Genomic DNA, 18125 nt, shown 5'->3' with positions numbered 1-18125 from the left:
GGGACAAGGTCCCCGTTTGTGCCGACGTCGCAACATAAACTCTTGGCTCAATGGCAGGGTCCTTACGAGGTGTTAGAGCAGGTGTCCCCGGTGACGTATAGGGTGAGGCAGCCCGGGTGACGCTGAGCCGTGCAGATCGATCACGTCAACCTGTTGAAGTTGTACCACGAGATGGAAGCGCAGGTCCTCTATAGGGAAAAGGGGGAGGACAAGAGAACACCTGTGGAGGTGCCAATGGGATGCAAGAAACAGAGTGGTTGCAAGCCGAAGGCTATAACGGATGCCTCGATGCCAGGGTTATTACAGACACGCAGTTGGGGTTGTTTGTTTTGTATGGTTTGGGAATCCATTACATTTTCCTTTGTTGGGCCGTTATATAGGAACTGTTGAAAGAAGAACACAAACCAGAAGAATTACAGTTTCCTTTATTTCTCCATTCCAATCACATCTCTGCATTTCTTTTTCTTGTGCTGTCCCACTTAAGGGGTGCGTCCATAAAAGGTACAAACCTTCACAGCACATATGAGATACCTGTAGAACAACAGTCAGGTCAATCGGGTTACCAGTTGATTTTAAGGACATTTTTTATAGTAATCATTAGAGTTAGCATAAAGAGCTAACTTTGTGAAGTCATTGTTCAGTCGACTTTTGACATAGCGACTAGTTTCATTATCAGCCCTTTTCAGAAGTATGGCTTAGAGTCAGAAAATTTACTGGCGTGTAAATCCGGTGTACAGTTCTGGATAAGAGTTTTAAATGCATTTATTAGCATTAACTTTAGCTTTTGTTGAAAATGGTCAGATTTCTGGCAGCTGCTCTTTTGCCGTCCTTTGAGATATCAGCAATCAAATGCATTTAGTGTTATCGGGGCGATGTCAGAAGGCACAATGAATATGAATGGTATAGTTTATTCTTCCATAAAGCAATGCAGACATGAATATTTTACATACATATATTGTACAGTATTCGGCCATTTTCTCCGCCATCTTGCAGGTGAATTCGACTTACTTTGTAAAAGTAGAAACATTTAGTAATTTTGCCAAATTTTTATGGTACAGAAAAATCCAAGATGGTGGATTTTATGGGTTCTTGAGGCTTTTATATTCTTCATGAGAAATTAGGTAGTTACACAAAGACGCAGCACTATAGGTCAAACGGGGTGGAAATGCCATAATTTTGAAATTAGCAAATTGAATAGTGTACTGTAGCGCCCCTGGTGGAGGAATCGGGACGGGTGTCTTTATGGTAGGTACTCGTGGTCTATATTTTCAGTGTGCAAAGTTACAACATTTTCTACCAGGGACTTTTTGAGTTATTCAGTAGTTGAGGATAAAAATAATAATGGATTTTTATTTATTAATTTCCTCCAAAACTGGTGACATTGATCTACAATTGTTTATGCTTCCTAATTGGACAGATACCCCTGAAGTTTTGTTGACTCTGTGTTATACTGTGATGATTACATGTTCCCTTAATTTTTTTGAGTTGTGCATATAGGGTGAGAAGAGTTTGAATGTTCATCTCTGAGTTATATCAGCAGGAGGCATGAAGTAAAGAGGCTGGAAGCTGTTGAGCAGTGTTTTTCTTTCATATAATATTAATTAGTGCTTGATTTTCTTTAACAATTATCCACGCAATCTTACACTTCATGGACAGGGAATGTCGTTATGTCAGGGCATATAGCTGCAAAGACTGAAGGAAACATCTGGCACAGGCCATAGCGATATAATGCTCATGATCAGAACCGGAAAAAAACAATGCTAATAATGGCTTTCTCTCTGCCCCGTCTATATGACAGATCATTACAATCTGTCATATATTATTATTTTAATTATTAGATGTATGTTCTCTCTCTCTAGTCCCTCAGGTATGGACTGGGGAGCTGTTTTTACATCTTTGGAGGCAGTTTGTAAGGAAAACATCACTGCATTGTCTAGCCCTCCTGACCTGCTTTATGGTGATGCATCCAGGCGCTTGGTAACCTGCATGAGAAAGATCCAGGACCATGGCCAGGCCCTCAAACCCGTAGTTTCTTCTTTCACTGCAGTCTACCACCACTATGACTTTGACTCAGATACCCCTGGGAATGGGTATCGCACACTGGTCAAGGTAAGGCAGAGTTATCACTGTGATGGTATCTCATTTGCTTGACAATCACAAAAAGATTGAGGTTTCTAGGAACAGAGGTGTGGTGTAAAAACAAAAAAAATGACAATGGATTGCATTTGTCAAGCCCCATTGAAGTATAGAGCTTGGCTGATCGACTGCACTCTACGTTATTTGCCTTTTTCTTATTTTAGTCTTTTTGGCTTTGTCTTGCTAGTTAAAAGTGGTTTGTTATTGCTCTCAATAGGACAGTTCATCTGTGAAGTTTTTTAGCAGTGGCTTTGTTTTTGGTAGTGTTTGCGGTGTTAATTCACTTCCATGTTGGTTTAAGTGTGGTCCTCCCTACTTTGGCTTCACCAATATTCGCACTCTTGGTAAATATAAGAAAAACAGGCCATGAAACAAAATTCTAAGCTGTTTGTACTTTTGTTCTGTCCTACAAAATATTCACAGAAATCTAACCTTTAATTTTAGTAAAATGATTGAAAGTAAATAAATGTGAAATATATTTCTCCAAAAATATTTTTCGCCCTAGATAATTTTATGATTGAAGTCTATACTCCCATTCATATTTAATGATTTTCACATCAGTGATTAGGAACACTTTTCACTGGGGGTGAATGTGAGGTGACACACTGGCTAAATTTCCATAGTCATCCATCACTATGCCAAAGACCCAAGAATACAGCAGTGATGTTTGACAAAAGTTGTTGAGCTAAACAAATCAGGAAATGGCCAAAAGAAAATAGCTCAATGGTTGAAAATGCCCATTGCAATAATGAGGATGTTTAAAGCAACTGAAGATGTTAACAATCAGCCTGGAAGAGGACGTGTGTCGATATGATCCCACTCACAGTGAGGAGGATTGTTCGACTGGCCAAAGAATCTCTAAGGATCACAGCTGGAGAATTGCAGACGTTAGTTGGGTCTTTGGGTCAGAATGTCTCAAACTATTATCAGAGGCCACCTACATAACCAACCACAAGTTGCTTTGGAGGGTGGCCATATAAAAGCCTTTGGTGTTGTCAAGCAACAAACCTACAGTTTGACAAATGTTACTGGAACTTTCAATAAGACTGGGCTCTATGGTCAGTTAGAACTTTTGGGAAACAAATACCTTAGGTGGGTTTGGTGTAGACAGAATGATATCCATGCAGAAAACTTTTCTGCATACTGTACCTCAACCTCACAGTATGCAGTGGTGTATCTTTGGTGTTGTGGAGCGGTTTTTCTTCAAAAGGCTGTAGACAACATGTTAGGATACATAGTGTCATGGACACCAACAAGTACCCACAGATATTAAATCATAACCTGACTGCCTCTAACCTGACAATGATCCAAAGCACACCTCCAGATCAACAAAAAGGGTTCATTGACCACAAAATAAAATATTTGCCAAGGCCATCACAGTCCCCTGACCTAAACCCCACAGAAAACCTGTGGGATGAGCTGAAGAGGAGAGTCACCAAGCAGAGACCTTGGAATCTGAAGGATCTGGAGAGATTCTGTATAGACAAATGGTCTCAGATCCCGTGCCATGTGTTCTTCAATCTCATTATGCATTATAGGAGAATACTTTGAACTTGGTAAAGGGAGGTTACTCAAAGTATTAAATGAAGGGGTGCCAATAATTGTGGCAAGCATGTTTTGAGGAAAATATATTTTTCACGATAACAATGTATTTCTTTTAAACCTTCATTAAAGGTTTGATTTTTATTAATATTTTGTGCAGAGGATACTTTTTTTTCACAGTCTGTTTTGCCATTATTATTGGAGGGCACTGTATTAATAACCAACTTGGTCTGCCCAGCCATTTTGCTGCATTGGAGTTTGGCTGATCTACTGTACACATACAAATCTAGGTATCTTATTATTTTTTTATACTTCTTGGCTTTGTTTTGCTAGTTAGAAGCAATGAAGTAGTTTGTTTTTTCTTTCAATGGGCCAGTTAATCTGTCAAGTTTTGTAGCAGTTGCTTTGTTTTTTTGTAGTGTTTTCAGTATTCTCTGCCAGGCTATTAGGGGTGTGATTTTGGCCCTCCCTTCTTGCTATTAATAGCAAGCTTAGTTTGCTGGTCAGTGTGCTGCATTGGAGCTTAGCTGATCTACTCTACTCAGAAGAAGTTCAGTGCCCTTTTCATTTTGATGCTTGAAGTTGTGTAGCACATAAAAATTATAATAATCGCATAAAAAACATCCTCCAGTTATATCATAATCTGGCACACACACAAATAACTAACTATGCCACTACGACACATTTCAGCAGTCGCTAGACACCATTGAGCATTATGTTAAACTGACAAACTTTTCTCATTAAGTTTACCTCTACCATAGCGTCTATGAAATGTATGGCTTTTTCCACTGGCCGTTTTAACAGCTTATTAGCCAGTAATAGGCTTACTAGTTTCTACTAACTTCCAAGGAATAATCATAAGAATTGAGCAATTGCTAGCGAGACTGAAGATGAACTTTTCTATGCCAGAGACAGTCGTAAAATAACCATATACAGTTTAAGTTAAGACTTACTATAATGTAACTACTGTATGTTGTAGCCAGCAAATGTGTTTGTCTATCCTGACCCAAAAATTTTGAAAATCCACCAGAAACAGTCGCAATATAACCGTAAACAGGTTTTCAGGCTTATTATAATGAAGGTCAGGGATGGGCAACTTGGATGGAGGTGGGGCCATAGAATTTATGTAATGGTCATAAGGGGCCGCGGATTAACTTGGAACATGCATTGTATGTAATTATTAACAAATGCATTAAAAGTAGACTTGACCTGAAGAGAGCTGGGACCACAGTCTCAAAGAAAACCATTAGTAATACACTACGCCATCATGGATTAAAATCCTGCAGTGCAAGGAAGGTCCCCCTGCTCAAGCCAACGCATGTCCAGGCCCGTCTGACGTTTGCCAATGACCATCTGGATGATCCAGAGGAGGAATGGGAGAAGGTCATGTGGTCTGATTATATAAAAATAGAGCTTTCTGGTCTAAACTCCACACGTTGTGTTTGGAGGAAGAAGAAGGATGAGTACAACCCCAAGAACACCATCACAAGCGTGAAGCATGGAGGTGGAAACATCATTCTTTGGGGATGCTTTTCTGCAAAGGGGACAGGACGACTGCACCCTATTGAGGGGAGGATGGATAGGGCCTTGTATCGTGAGATCTTGGCCAACAACCTCCTTCCCTCAGTAAGAGCACTGAAGATGGGTTGTGGCTGGGTCTTCCAGCATGACAACGACCTGAAACACACAGCCAGGGCAACTAAGGAGTGGCTCCGTAAGAAGCATCTCAAGGCCCTGGAGTGGCCTAGCCAGTCTCCAGATCTGAACCCAATAGAACATTTTTGGAGGGAGCTGTCCGTATTGCCCAGCGACTGCTTCGAAACATGAAGGATCTGGAGAAGGTCTGTATGGAGGAGTGGGCCAAAATCCCTGCTGCAATGTGTGCAAACCTGGTCAAGAACTACAGGAAACATATGATCTCTGTAATTGCAAACAAAAGTTTCTGTACCAAATATTGAGTTCTGCTTTTCTGATGTATCAAATACTTATGTCATGCAATAAAATGCTAATTAATTACTTAGAAATCATACAATGTTATTTTCTGGATTTTTGTTTTAGATTCCGTCACTCACAGTTGAAGAGTATGTATGATCAAAATGACAGACTTCTATATGCTTTGTAAGTGGGAAAACCTGCAAAATCGGCAGGTTATCAAATACTTGTTCTCCTCACTGTACGTTGTTACGCCAGCAAATGTGTTTGTCTATCCTCACCCAAAACGCATGCACGGATGCGTACTTCGAAAATCCACCAGAAACAGTCGCAATATAACCATAATCGGTTTTATTTCAGGCTTACCATAATGTAGATACTAACAGTTTTAGCCAGTGAAGTTTTCGTCTATACAGAATAATTCATAATGTGTACTACGCGTCGCCTGCGAGGAGATATGAACTCGGGGCTATAGTTCACCAGTCCGCTTCTCTAACCAATATGCTATTTAACAAGGGGTAGTCAGCCAGCCAGCCAGCCACTCAGTCAGTCAGTAAGAGACATTTGTTCTTCTTAGCCGGCTCTGCTTATGCGGTCCGGCAAAAACAGATTGCCCAGATTGATAATAAATACTTATGAAAAGATAATAAACACTCTTATGACACATTTGATAACTTTTCCGTTTTCAGCTTCTATCTTTGAATTCTTTCAGTACTCAATAAATGGTGCATGGGGGGGATTAGGGCCACGAATCTGCACTCCAATGCTGCGAGTGAAGCACATTATCTGGATGACAGTTTCGTAGGGTGCTATCCAGCTTGTTCTAGTCTAGTTTTCTTCCTTATTAGAAAACAATTGCCTGTTGTTATTTTTTTCAAATAACACAACTAATGGGTGAGTGTTACAGCAAATGAAATGTAAATGTAGGCTACTTCAAAATGTACTTTGTATGTTTCGTACATATTCATCTAGACTACAATAGCTTGTGTTTGCAGCCAAAGCAGCAGCAATGTCTTATCTTACACTGGTTTAACTTACCATTTACCAAGAGTTACAGTTGGCCTATTTAAAATTCATAAATTGCCAAAGCTGTACAGGACACATACAGTTCCAGAAAAAATTAAGAGACCATGGCACCTTTTTCATTCCTTTTGTTAGATATCGTCCATTTCGTATAGTGGTTGAAATATTTATCAAATACCCAGTTGTCAAGGGAGAGAGTAATTCAATTATTTATTGCAGCATTTGATAGTCTCATGATGTTACAGGCTCAATCTCTTCTCTTCTCTCTTCTTCTCACTGTAATTTTGGTTACAAGCTGATATATACATTGAAGGGTGTCTACCTAGCAAAGATCAAGTTTCCAAGACAGTTACCCCCATGCCAAATGGTCAATGTAAACATTCCTGTGGTTTTTAGAGCGCAACCTACAGAGGGATAATATAAACAGAGAGGTTTCTGTTGTTCTCATTATCTAGGAAAATTCACTTCCAATGAAATGCACATTCACATTGTAACAGAACCGTTCAATTTGCAGTGGTCTCTTAATTTTAACCCTTCTGGTGCAGTGGTCTCTTAATTTTTTCCAGAGCTGTATTCATTATATTGTTAGTGGTATGATACTAGCAGGAACAATAACAACAAATATATAGTCTACAGATGTGATTACAGTAGTGGACTGTTCTTCAACATTGGCAACTATGAAATGTATTGAACGTCAGCATTCGAAACATTTCACATTTAAAACAGAGCAAACATTTTTGTCTGAGGAGGATCTCTGCCAGAAAGACGACGGCCTTGAGTGTGCATATTGTATCGCGCAACAAGGTCTACGGCCCTGTCCTGCTCTCCACGTGTAAAGGCTCATCTCCTGGTATTTCCTCTATGCTCTTGAGACTGTACTGGGAGACACCACAAACCTTCTAGCGACGGCACATATGGATTATCCATCCTGGAGTAGCTGGACTGCCTGTGTAACCTAAATAGGCTGCAGGTACCGCCTCATGCTACCAGTAGTGACAATATCACTGGTAAAATGCAAAACTAGAGAAGAATCCATCAGGAAGGATTAGGAGAGAGAAATTGTCTGTAGCCACCATCTGCAAAACCATTATTGTTTTGTGGGTTGTCTTGTTGTTGCCTCACCAGTGCACCTGTTGTCACTTTCATTTGCACCAAAACATGTGACACTGATTTACAATCACTTATGATTCCTAACTGGACAGATAACTTTACTCAGAGCCTGTCAAACACTTTGTTGCATGCGTGGGCTAGACATCCTATGGAAACAGACATGATTCGACTTGGATTTTTAGCCTAAGTTTAACTGAGGCTAAAAAACGTTCGCCTATTTTTTAAGTTTCAAACATTGACCTCAAAATCACAACAAAATATTGTTCAAAAAGATTGTTGTCTATAAACATAATTACGATCTGGCAATTATGTGGCTAATTGCGACACCCCTACAGTTGGTATAAAGTATTTAAACTGAGTAAATGCTCAGTTCACAAAGATTGTGAAGAGCTTATTCTAATGACTAATTTAAATAAAAAAAAACATTTGTTGGATCACAGAGCTTGTGTTTTATTGCTGTTTAAGCGTAGGCTATTATTCAGTATGGCTATTTAAAACGTGTACGGTAGCTCTTCTGTATGGCAGTAATTCTGGAATTTTAACGCCATATTGGCTGTTTTGATAAGCCCAAATAAGAGACTGCGCTTTTCTATTAATTAATTATGATGTGAAATTAGGCTATTGCGGCATTGCAAAACTATTTTAAACATGATTTAAACATAATGAAATTTAGACCAAACTTGTTTTTTTGTCAGTGCAATTGATTTGGAACATACCATTTTGAACACCCTCCTTTCGATTACTTTTCCTAAATAGGTGTAGCATATATTGTTTCGTTGTCATAATTCTATACTCACAAACTGAAAACTATTTAGAGACTAACTACCATTTGTTTTACATTGTATTCCTACTTAATAACTGATTAGGTATGTGAGAGTACAACTATTGTAACAAGTGCTTTGTCTTGCCTGTCCCTCTCTGGGTTAATTTGGAGTAATTAACAGTAATTTGTAAATTTTAGGCCACTGTACAGTTAATAAATGAATGACATTTTCTGTTCAAATGCCATTTTAAGTTTTCATTGATAGAAACAGATGCAGTCTTCAGGAAATATTCCTGCAGAAAAGTGGCATCAATGACGCAAGTAATGTACGCTTGGTAAAAGTCTGCAAGTAGCCTACATAAATGTTAACTTAATCGTTGTAATAAACAGCTATATTTCCAGTCAAATATTTGTATTTCAGTTTAAATTACAATTAACGAAAAGGAAGAGATTCATGTGTGTAGACCTATAATTAAATATGCATTCTCAGAAATAACAGTAAATCAAGCACAGCAACATGGAATCAAACACAGCAGCATAGCAATCCATGAATAGGATTATAGTAGACAATATTCTTCCGATTTGAATGTTTTATTCTGGCCATATAAGTACAGACGCAGGCTTGAATAACAGACGTTTCAGGCGGGTGTCGACGTTCTCACAGATGCCTTCTGGTGGCCATTCTTATTTTTATTTTTATGTTTTTGTCAACTTGCTGCAGTATACCGTGGTAAAATGAGTCGCGGACCACCACCTTGGCGCTGGAATTAAACAAGCGACATCTGTAGCAGACTAGATTATTTTCACAAGTAAAGCTATATTCAAGATTTGCAAACGTGGAGCAGTTAACAACACTGACAGCAGAGTTAGGTCAAGAGCTCTCCACTGAAAGTGTAGCTTAGGCCTATATACATTCAGTACAGCCCACTGTGTCCCCCTCCCATGTATGGTTGGTCTACATGTCTCACTAGCTGCTCTGCGAACTTCGGCTTAGCAAGATAAGATGTCTACAGCCCTTGAGGAGTTTAACCAAAACTATAGCTATCTATTGTAGGCGCATCCTCTAAAGACACGAAACAGTTAGCAGAGCCGAAACATACAATGGCCTTACTAAATTACTGGATTATACTTAGAATAAGCAATATGATTTAATTGTACTATGGAATAACAACATTTCTACCACACCCTACCCCCTTCTCCAGACCATGTCCCCCTCCCATTCCTCACCTCCATCATCAAATCTTTGATGAGCGCTTGCAGGGTGCCAAGCAGAATTCAAGATGGCCAGAGTAGCTCTCCTCTTAAAAATACACACTTGAACTCTGATGTCAAAAACTACAAGCCGGTATCCTTCCTCTTTTTCCTTTCCAAGACAATTAAATGCTTTGTCTCCACCCAACTCATCTTCTCTTGGAACAATCTCCTCGGTTCTAACTAGTCAGGATTTAAAACAGGCCACTCCACCATGCCCTCCTCCTCTGTTCTCATCCTCCTTGATCTATCCACTGCCTTCAACAATGTGAACTATGGCATCATACTTTCCACCCTTTCGGATTTGGGCATCTCAAGCACTACTCACTCTTGGATTGCTTCCTACCTGCAGACTGCTCCTAGCCTCCTACCAGGTGAAATAGAGTGGTCTTGTCTGACACAATCCCTCTAACTCCTGGTGTTCCCAAAGGCTCAGTTCTTGGCCGTCACTTCTCTCTATGAGTCTCCTTCCCCCCTTCCTATCAACATGCATATCTGTGTGCCTGGCTGACATTGGTTGATGGTCCACCAGCTCCAGCTTAACCTTGACCAGATTAAGCTGCACTTCTTTTGCGGGAAAGCAAGTCCAATCCACAACATGTCCATCATGGTTTATAACTGCACAGTATCTTCCTGTAACCCTTGTAACCCTCAACATCACGCTGTCGTTCTCTGCTAACATCAGGGCAGTGGCTCACTCCTGCAGGTTCAAGCTTTACAAAATTCATAGAGTATGACCTTACCCTCACTCAGGAAGCAGCACATGTACTTGTCCAGACACTTGTCATATCACATCTGGATTTCTGCTACTCACCTGTTGGTGGAGCTCCGGGTGTGTGCAACCAATGAAAATGACCTTTTCAATGAGTGCTTAGTTTTGGGCTATATGTGTAATAGTTTGTCTATAAGTGCATAATATATGAGTAGAATCACTGTCATACAACTCATTTTGTAAGGCAGTGTTTTTTCATGACTTGGGACCATGCTGCCACAAATGACATAGCACACATTTCTTGGGACTTGTTTTGGCTAGACAGTGACAATTTTGCTACCAGTGGCCCAAAATCACAGAATGCATTTTGTAATAAAATTTTTGTCATTTTTAAATATCAGTATAAACAGAAAACACAACTATAATTCATTACTAACGTATTTAACCCCCCACGTTACAAATATCTTTTGTAGCGATTTCATTTGTGAGTCTCGTTGGGTAAATCTCCAAAAGCTTCACACCTGTGGATTTTGAAAAAGCTTTTCTATTATTCGTTCCTACATTCTTCAGGCTCTGTTAAAGGTTTGGGGCATCATAGCTAAACAGCAATTTCCTCGCCATGTATTGTAAAACAAACTGAAGTCAAAACTGTACCACTTGGACACTTTGCCAATTGGAAAATGTATCTCCCAGGTTATGCCTGTGCTTATTTAACTAAAACATTCTTAGTCTAGCATATTCATACCATGGTACAGCCAACAACATGCTTAAAAATAAGCATGTTATTAATCAGTAGTTTTCTTTTTCTCAAATGTAAGGCTTTGTATTTAAGCCCAAAAGTAAATTACTTTGACATTTTTTTGCCGGACCACGTAAGTGGAGCTGGCCAAGAAGAGTGAATGTCTCTTATTGAGTGAGTGCCTGACAGTCTGCCTGACTGAGTCACCCATTGTTAAATAACAGTAGTGGTTAGCGATGCGGACTACCATGTAGTCGACCTAGGTTCAATCCTCACCGCAGACAAAACAAATCAGGTGTTAGGATTTGTTCGGACTAAACCTTCAGTAGCTACAACAAGCTTCAAAAGCTACATAATAGAAAGTCTATATTACAACCGCTTATGTCTTTTTTGCGATGGACGACCTGCACTGACAACGAACATGTTGCTTTTGATTTCGATTTACAAAGCGTAGTTCTTATAGCGTAGTGGTTAGCTCTTATTGTGTGGACGACCATCTACAGTTCTCTTTGTACACAAGTACACTTTATTTCCATAAATTCCATTCTGTTGCCCACGATATTTCAGCAAAAATGTAATGGCTGAGGTAAAAGTTGCATTTGGAGATAATACAGAGTTGATCCGAGTACCAGAAAGTCCTGTGGTCTTGTGAGAACATCCCCGACATTGTTCCATATTATTAATGTTTTGACCAGGTTCAATTCCCTTCTCAGACATTCCAGTTTTGTCACTAAAAAATATTTATCCACTCTGTACTTTTATAGCGGTCACACAACTAGCCTAAGCTAGCTAAAAAGTAATTTAAGTAGATTGCTTATCTATGTTGTGGCCTAATCTTTCTTACACTGAGCTTGATATCTGCGTTTTTCCACCAACAATTTCCCTCAAGAGCAATGGGCCATTCTTAAAAGCTAGATGTAACCTTTGTAAAATCCACCACAGCAACACTATTTGCTTTACACTTCATTCAAACTACTGTCCATCCGAAATGCTTCGATGACAGATATTAATACATAAGCATACGCCTAAAACTGTAACTCCAGCGCAGTAAATAGTAACTTCACTTTGATGCGCAGCAATTTGTATGGAGTTAGAAATCTTCCAAAAGGTTAAGCGTACGTAATGTTAGGATCGTAAGAAAATCCATATGTAAATTGGTGTGATCGTAATAAAAGGCATACATAAAACATGAAACGTTACCATGAATCTAGATCTGTAAACATACAAACACCCTGTTACGATGACGGACTAATATTTTTTGCTTGTACGAATCTAGTTATACAGTTCTAAAATCTGACATCACGATCTGGAGTTTTGGCAGTTTCATCTTATCCTCCCAAGAAATGTAACCGAAAAGTTTCTGGGAGGAGTGCTAATATAACGAACATCAGTAGTGTGAACAACAGAAAATCAGGGAAACCGGAAATGGGTATTCTGCAAGATTTAAATTTGAAAGTCTATTCTCTCTTCATGCATGCATAGCAAAAACTGATTTTCATGTGCTTAATACCTATGCGTAACTGTTCTTTATTTTAGCACAGTGTCTGAAACTAACTTTTTGTCTCACCAGCTAAGGGGCCTGGTAGATTAAAAAAATCCACCAGCCAAGTACATTTTTTACTGGCCAAAATAATCAATTGCCTTTTTGTGTCACATACATTAATTTCAGTACATTTCATTGAGATAATAAGGTATTATGTTGAATACAAACTTTATTTCTGAAATTTGTTCTTTCTGCTTTTATCTTTAGCATACTGGCCACACACAGAACAACTTGTCACCAAAGCCTCAGCATCATATTGTAGCCGGCCTCTTGAAACTGCTTTATCTCCAAACCACAATTTTTCACATAGAGCTCTTTTTCTATGTGATGTTACTATGTGATCATGTTTTTTATGTATTGCAATTACATCATCCCTTTACACCAGTATCTCTTCCTTGTCAACTTTCTTATCATTATTTGACAATACTTACTTGACATCATTCCCTAATAACCTAAGTACCTCCCCCTCAATTAACCATTTTCTAAACTATTCATGAATCGCCTCCCAGATTTATAACACAAACCCTCTCCAAAGCTAATCAGCAAAGGCAAATTAACAACAATAACATCAACATTTATTTAAATTTTTTTTATTATTAGAAAGGTTCTCTTCATTAAGGCTGGGTTGTAACAACATTGTTTGAATTAATATAGGATATGAGCTAATCTATGTTTTGTAAATCTAAGTAATTTAATACCGTTAATCATGGATTTACAGGTTTACAAATAAGTGGTACAACACAACTCTAATTTTATACTTAGATTTACAAAAAATAGATTTGCTCTTATCCTAGATTAATTTAAACCATGTTGATGCAACCTAGCCTATGATTAGTAACAAATACAGAAGCCCACCGGATGCTTTCTAAGGCCACAAAGTTGCTTTACCATGAAACAATAGTAAACAAAGTAGCAAACTAACATTGCTGCAGTTGTCTTTCATGAAATTTGTTCTGGCTTGTGGGTACTCAAAATGTAAATCCATTTGAGTCGAAAAAGACACTTTGTTTAAAAAGGATTGTTTGTTTATATTTGGTATGGTTTTATAAACTATTCATGGTAGGCTATATCCGCAGAGGGCGGTGTCAGCCTCATTTAAATGTAGTAGGCACACTCATCCAAAAATGGTGAGTCTGATTTGATTTCTTTTGTTCTTTTTAAATACAGGCCTAGGTTTAATATAAATGAAAATAAGTAATCTTTTAACTATTTGTGTTTTAAATTTTGCTGTTTCTGTTTTCAATCCAGTTATAAGAGCGTTGCGCTCATTTTCTGATTTGGTTATTTAGACGGTGTCAAACGTCCACATCTTGTAAAAATGAAGATATTATTTAGGAAAAAAATTACACATTTGAGATTTTTAATGGTAGAATTTTTTTTTATAAGATTAATCGGTTGATTGATCTTTTACTATGTTGACCATCAATTAAGGAAAATACTTAAAAACCTAGTCTGCTAAATAGTTCTCAATCAAGGTTATTTTCACTGCTTTCCCATTGGCTGCATTGTGTACTCGGTCCTCATTTCTAATCAGAGGTGGGTCCTCTTCAGACTCCTCAGGTATTTCGTCTCCTTGTCTCTTTTTCCAAAGTCATACAAAACTGCCACTGCAACAGTTATGATCAGTGTAGTGTCCATCTTTGTGTTTAGCCCCTTCTGTGAGAGGAGTTGTATGCTCTCTCTTCAGGTGTCTGGGGATTCAAAACGGGAGTCTTAAGGTATCCGCGACAGGCATATCCATTGTCCCCTAGTAGGTGGCCTTCATGGGCCCCCGCTTCTAGCATTGCACACAGATTACTGTTATCCCACATTCTGCTGTCATGGGTGGAACCTGGCCATCTAGATACAATGTTACTACGATGGCCATTTTCATCACCGACAGCCTGCACATTGATGGAGCAGTACCTTTTACGATTACCAAACAGTTCTTCATTCTTGCCACCAGGGTTGGAAATAGATATTAGTACAGTATATTAACCCGAGAACACATGAGAATCTAGCTTTTCTATAAAATCCAGGTGCTCTTTCTGCTATTGGATGAAGTTTGATGTACTGACTCTTTACACCGTGTAGGAGAAATTGTACTTATCTAGACTTCCAATTAGAATCCTTTTCATATGTTATATTTCTAGCATAGAAGCCTCTCTTGAATAATGCGACAATCAGGCCAAGGTGTTAGAGGTCCATTGTTTTTACTGTCCCCATTGTCATGTACCTCTGTAACTCCCTTCCTGTACCTGCTCCCCACTTTATACCCAAAAGATATTGATCCTGTCCTTGTGTTACCTCCTGTCCTGTGGTGTATCACTTGCCCTGTCTGGCAAGATTCGGTGCTTCGTTGTATAAAACCCTTATTTGGGCCTCAGGCCTCAGGAAGTAATACAATGGTAGAGTAATTGTCTTAACTTCTATAGGTTAAGATTATAATGATAGATTCTATAGAAGCAGGAGGGATCAGGTTATTCGGGAAAGATTCCTTGCATGTGGACTCTCTCCATGCAGCATGTTAAAACATATTAAATGACTCAGCTATACCTTGTAAATTAAGGTGTTATTAATATATCAATATATATGTGAAATTCCATGACAACAGGCAATAGCACCAGTCACTCTGGACACAATACTGCTGACAGTTGACACTTTTTGACACAGTTGACTTGTCAAAAAAGGTCTCCATCCACCATTTGGAATTATCCAGTTACATAAAACCGCAGGGCTACCAGGAGCTGAAGCACTGGAGGGACAGCTGCATTCCTATCACACCCATGACTGGTCCAATCTTTTGGTTTAAATGAGTACCGAGTCCTTGGAGAAGTGGTATCTTTTTGAAAACTCTACATTATCATAAAACTCTGGAGGGTTTAACTTTTTTCTTTTTTCTACGAGGAACTCTGTTGTAAATTTAGCTCTCACCACCGCAAATATGCTGCCATCCTTGTCAGGTTAAACCACCGCAAGTGGCAGTTTAGAATTGATCTAAGTTTAAATCCCCCAAAATATGTTTGTAGCAAAAGTCTTTAAGTTAATCTAGATTTAAAGTCAGAAATAAACTTATATTAGAGGAAGGATTACATTTAACTAGGATACATTTATATCTAGGTTTTATATTTGGTGCAATAAAATACATAGGAAAACCTTGATTAAACCCTGTTTAACAGTTAGGGTGGGTTGCACCAACATAGATTAACTAACTTATTCTCTAACCATTTCTCAATGTGCTCCAACTTATAGTATACTTTACCTTATATAATGAATTATTTAAATAGTAATTTGTTTAATTTAGATTTTTCGCCAGGTAGTTTTTCCTTTGAAAATGTTCACAATACACTTTACACATCACAGACTTTAATTTTGAAGGCAAAATACGAATATCAGAAATCTTATATACCAATTTGGGGTGGACGTCATGGTTATGTCACTGAAGTCTGTTGGTGGCTGAAACCTGTGGGAACAAGTGGTCGGGCAAGATGACAGCCAGTGTGGTTTGTAGTTTTTGAGCACCAAATTTTATATTGAAAAATTTATAATGTTTTATTAAAAGCGATCAATAATCGACAGACAAGATTTTCTTATACTACAAAAGCGGGTAAACTTCACATTTAAAGGTCTTTGCTTAGTGTCTCCAATATAGCTAACTAGCCTCCGGTAAGAATGCCCAAGCGCCACAAACAAAGTGTTGATGATGGAATGTGAAGATAAAGAAGAGAAAATTATGTCAGGATGCTATTCTCTGGCTGCCACACCCACTAAAAGCCCCAATCCCAAGAAGATATGTAACCAAGACGGTGAAGAGTCAAACCCCATTTTGAATGAAATCTTAAAAGGAATTCAAGAGCTTAACTGTAAATTTGACACCTTAGAACAGAATATCAATCATAGCACACAGGAGATTAGAAATAAATGAAAGGATGGAAGGTCTATGCCATGAAATAAAAATCACTGGTGATTATATGATTAAAATGAGCAGTAGAATTGACAGCCAAGAAACACAGAGTGAAGATGTAGAATGATACAGCCGTAGATTTGAAGTTATTCCATCTCCCTAAGAATATAAATGAGATGACAGAAGATGGTAGGAAGAACATTTTTGACATTTGTAACCAAATTGTTCCAGGGGAGAAGGATAACATATAAAATTTCACGTAATGCCATGTTGTTCAAGGACCAACAACTGAGACTGGCGGAAGACCTAACAACATATGAGAGACAATGCAGAAATAAACTTTGGCTGCTCATTGAGACAGTGCGAGGAGAAGGGGAAAAGGCGACATGGAGAGGAGCCGTTGCATTAATCAACAGAAAAAGGGTTTCTGCTGACGAGTAAACAAAATATTAAAGACCGGTCTTAAGGTTTGCCTAAGTTTACCAACTTACATTTTCTATGAGCTTTATATGTAAGACAGCTGGTGCATTTTGATAAATAAGGCAATCAAACAAAATACCTCAGTGCAGCTACTGTCTACTTGAAATGACTGTTGCAGTGAGGAGAAAAAGTATTTGATACACTGCTGATTTTGCAGGTTTTCCTACTTATAAAGCATGTAGAGGTCTGTCATTTTTATCATAGGTACAATTCAACTGTGAGAGACGGAATCTAAAACAAAAATACAGAAAATCACATTGTATGATTTTTAAATAATTAATTTGCATTGACATAAGTATTTGATCACCTACCAACTAGGTCTCACAGACCTGTTAGTTTTTCTTTAAGAAGCCCTCCTGTTCTCCACTCATTACCTGTATTAACTGCACCTGTTTGAACTTGTTACCTGTATAAAAGACACCTGTCCACACACTCAATCAAACAGACTCCAACATCTCCACAATGGCCAAGACCAGAGAGCTGTGTAAGGACGTCAGGGATAAAATTGTAGACCTGCACAAGGCTGGGATTGGCTACATGGCAATAGCCAAGCAGCTTGGTGAGAAGGCAACAACTGTTGGTGTAATTATTAGAAAATGGAAGAAGTTCAAGATGACGGTCAATCTCCCTCGGTCTGGGGCTCCATGCAAGATCTCACCTCGTGGGGCATCAATGATAGTGAGGAAGGTGAGGGATCAACCCAGAACTACATGGCAGGACCTGGTCAATGACCTGAAGAGAGCTGGGACTACAGTCTCAAAGAAAACCATTAGTAACACACTACGCCGTCATGGATTAAAATCCTGCAGCGCACGCAAAGTCCCCCTGCTCAAGCCAGCGAATGTCCCGGCCCATCTGAAGTTTGCCAATGGCCATCTGGATGATCCAGAGGAGGAATGGGAGAAGGTCATGTGGTCTGATGAGACATAAATAGATCTTTTTGGTCTAAACTCCACTCGCCATGTTTGGAGGAAGAAGCAGGATGAGTACAACCCCAAGAACACCATCCCA

General features: G+C 38.8%; 1 protein-coding gene across 3 annotated transcripts in view; it reads left to right on the top strand.

Annotated features, from left to right (window-relative positions):
• Window positions 1-18125, top strand: part of lipea (lipase, hormone-sensitive a) — a 62489-nt gene that overhangs the window by 15434 nt on the left and 28930 nt on the right. Inside the window, exon 2 of one of the 3 annotated variants that reach the window (XM_010900882.3) lies at window positions 1860-2109. The exons of 1 other annotated variant lie outside the window; for it this stretch is intronic. In XM_010900882.3, the coding sequence (XP_010899184.1) occupies window positions 1870-2109 (240 nt within the window). In that variant the 5' untranslated portion in view covers window positions 1860-1869. Of the gene's footprint in view, window positions 1-1859; window positions 2110-18125 lie in introns of those variants that run through there. One more of the 3 variants, XM_010900883.3, reaches the window with a different exon arrangement.

Source organism: Esox lucius, chromosome 10 (genome assembly GCF_011004845.1).
Source record: "Esox lucius isolate fEsoLuc1 chromosome 10, fEsoLuc1.pri, whole genome shotgun sequence".
In the NCBI taxonomy this organism is placed as follows: Eukaryota; Metazoa; Chordata; class Actinopteri; order Esociformes; family Esocidae; genus Esox; species Esox lucius.
This window is presented reverse-complemented; position numbering and strand designations above follow the sequence as displayed.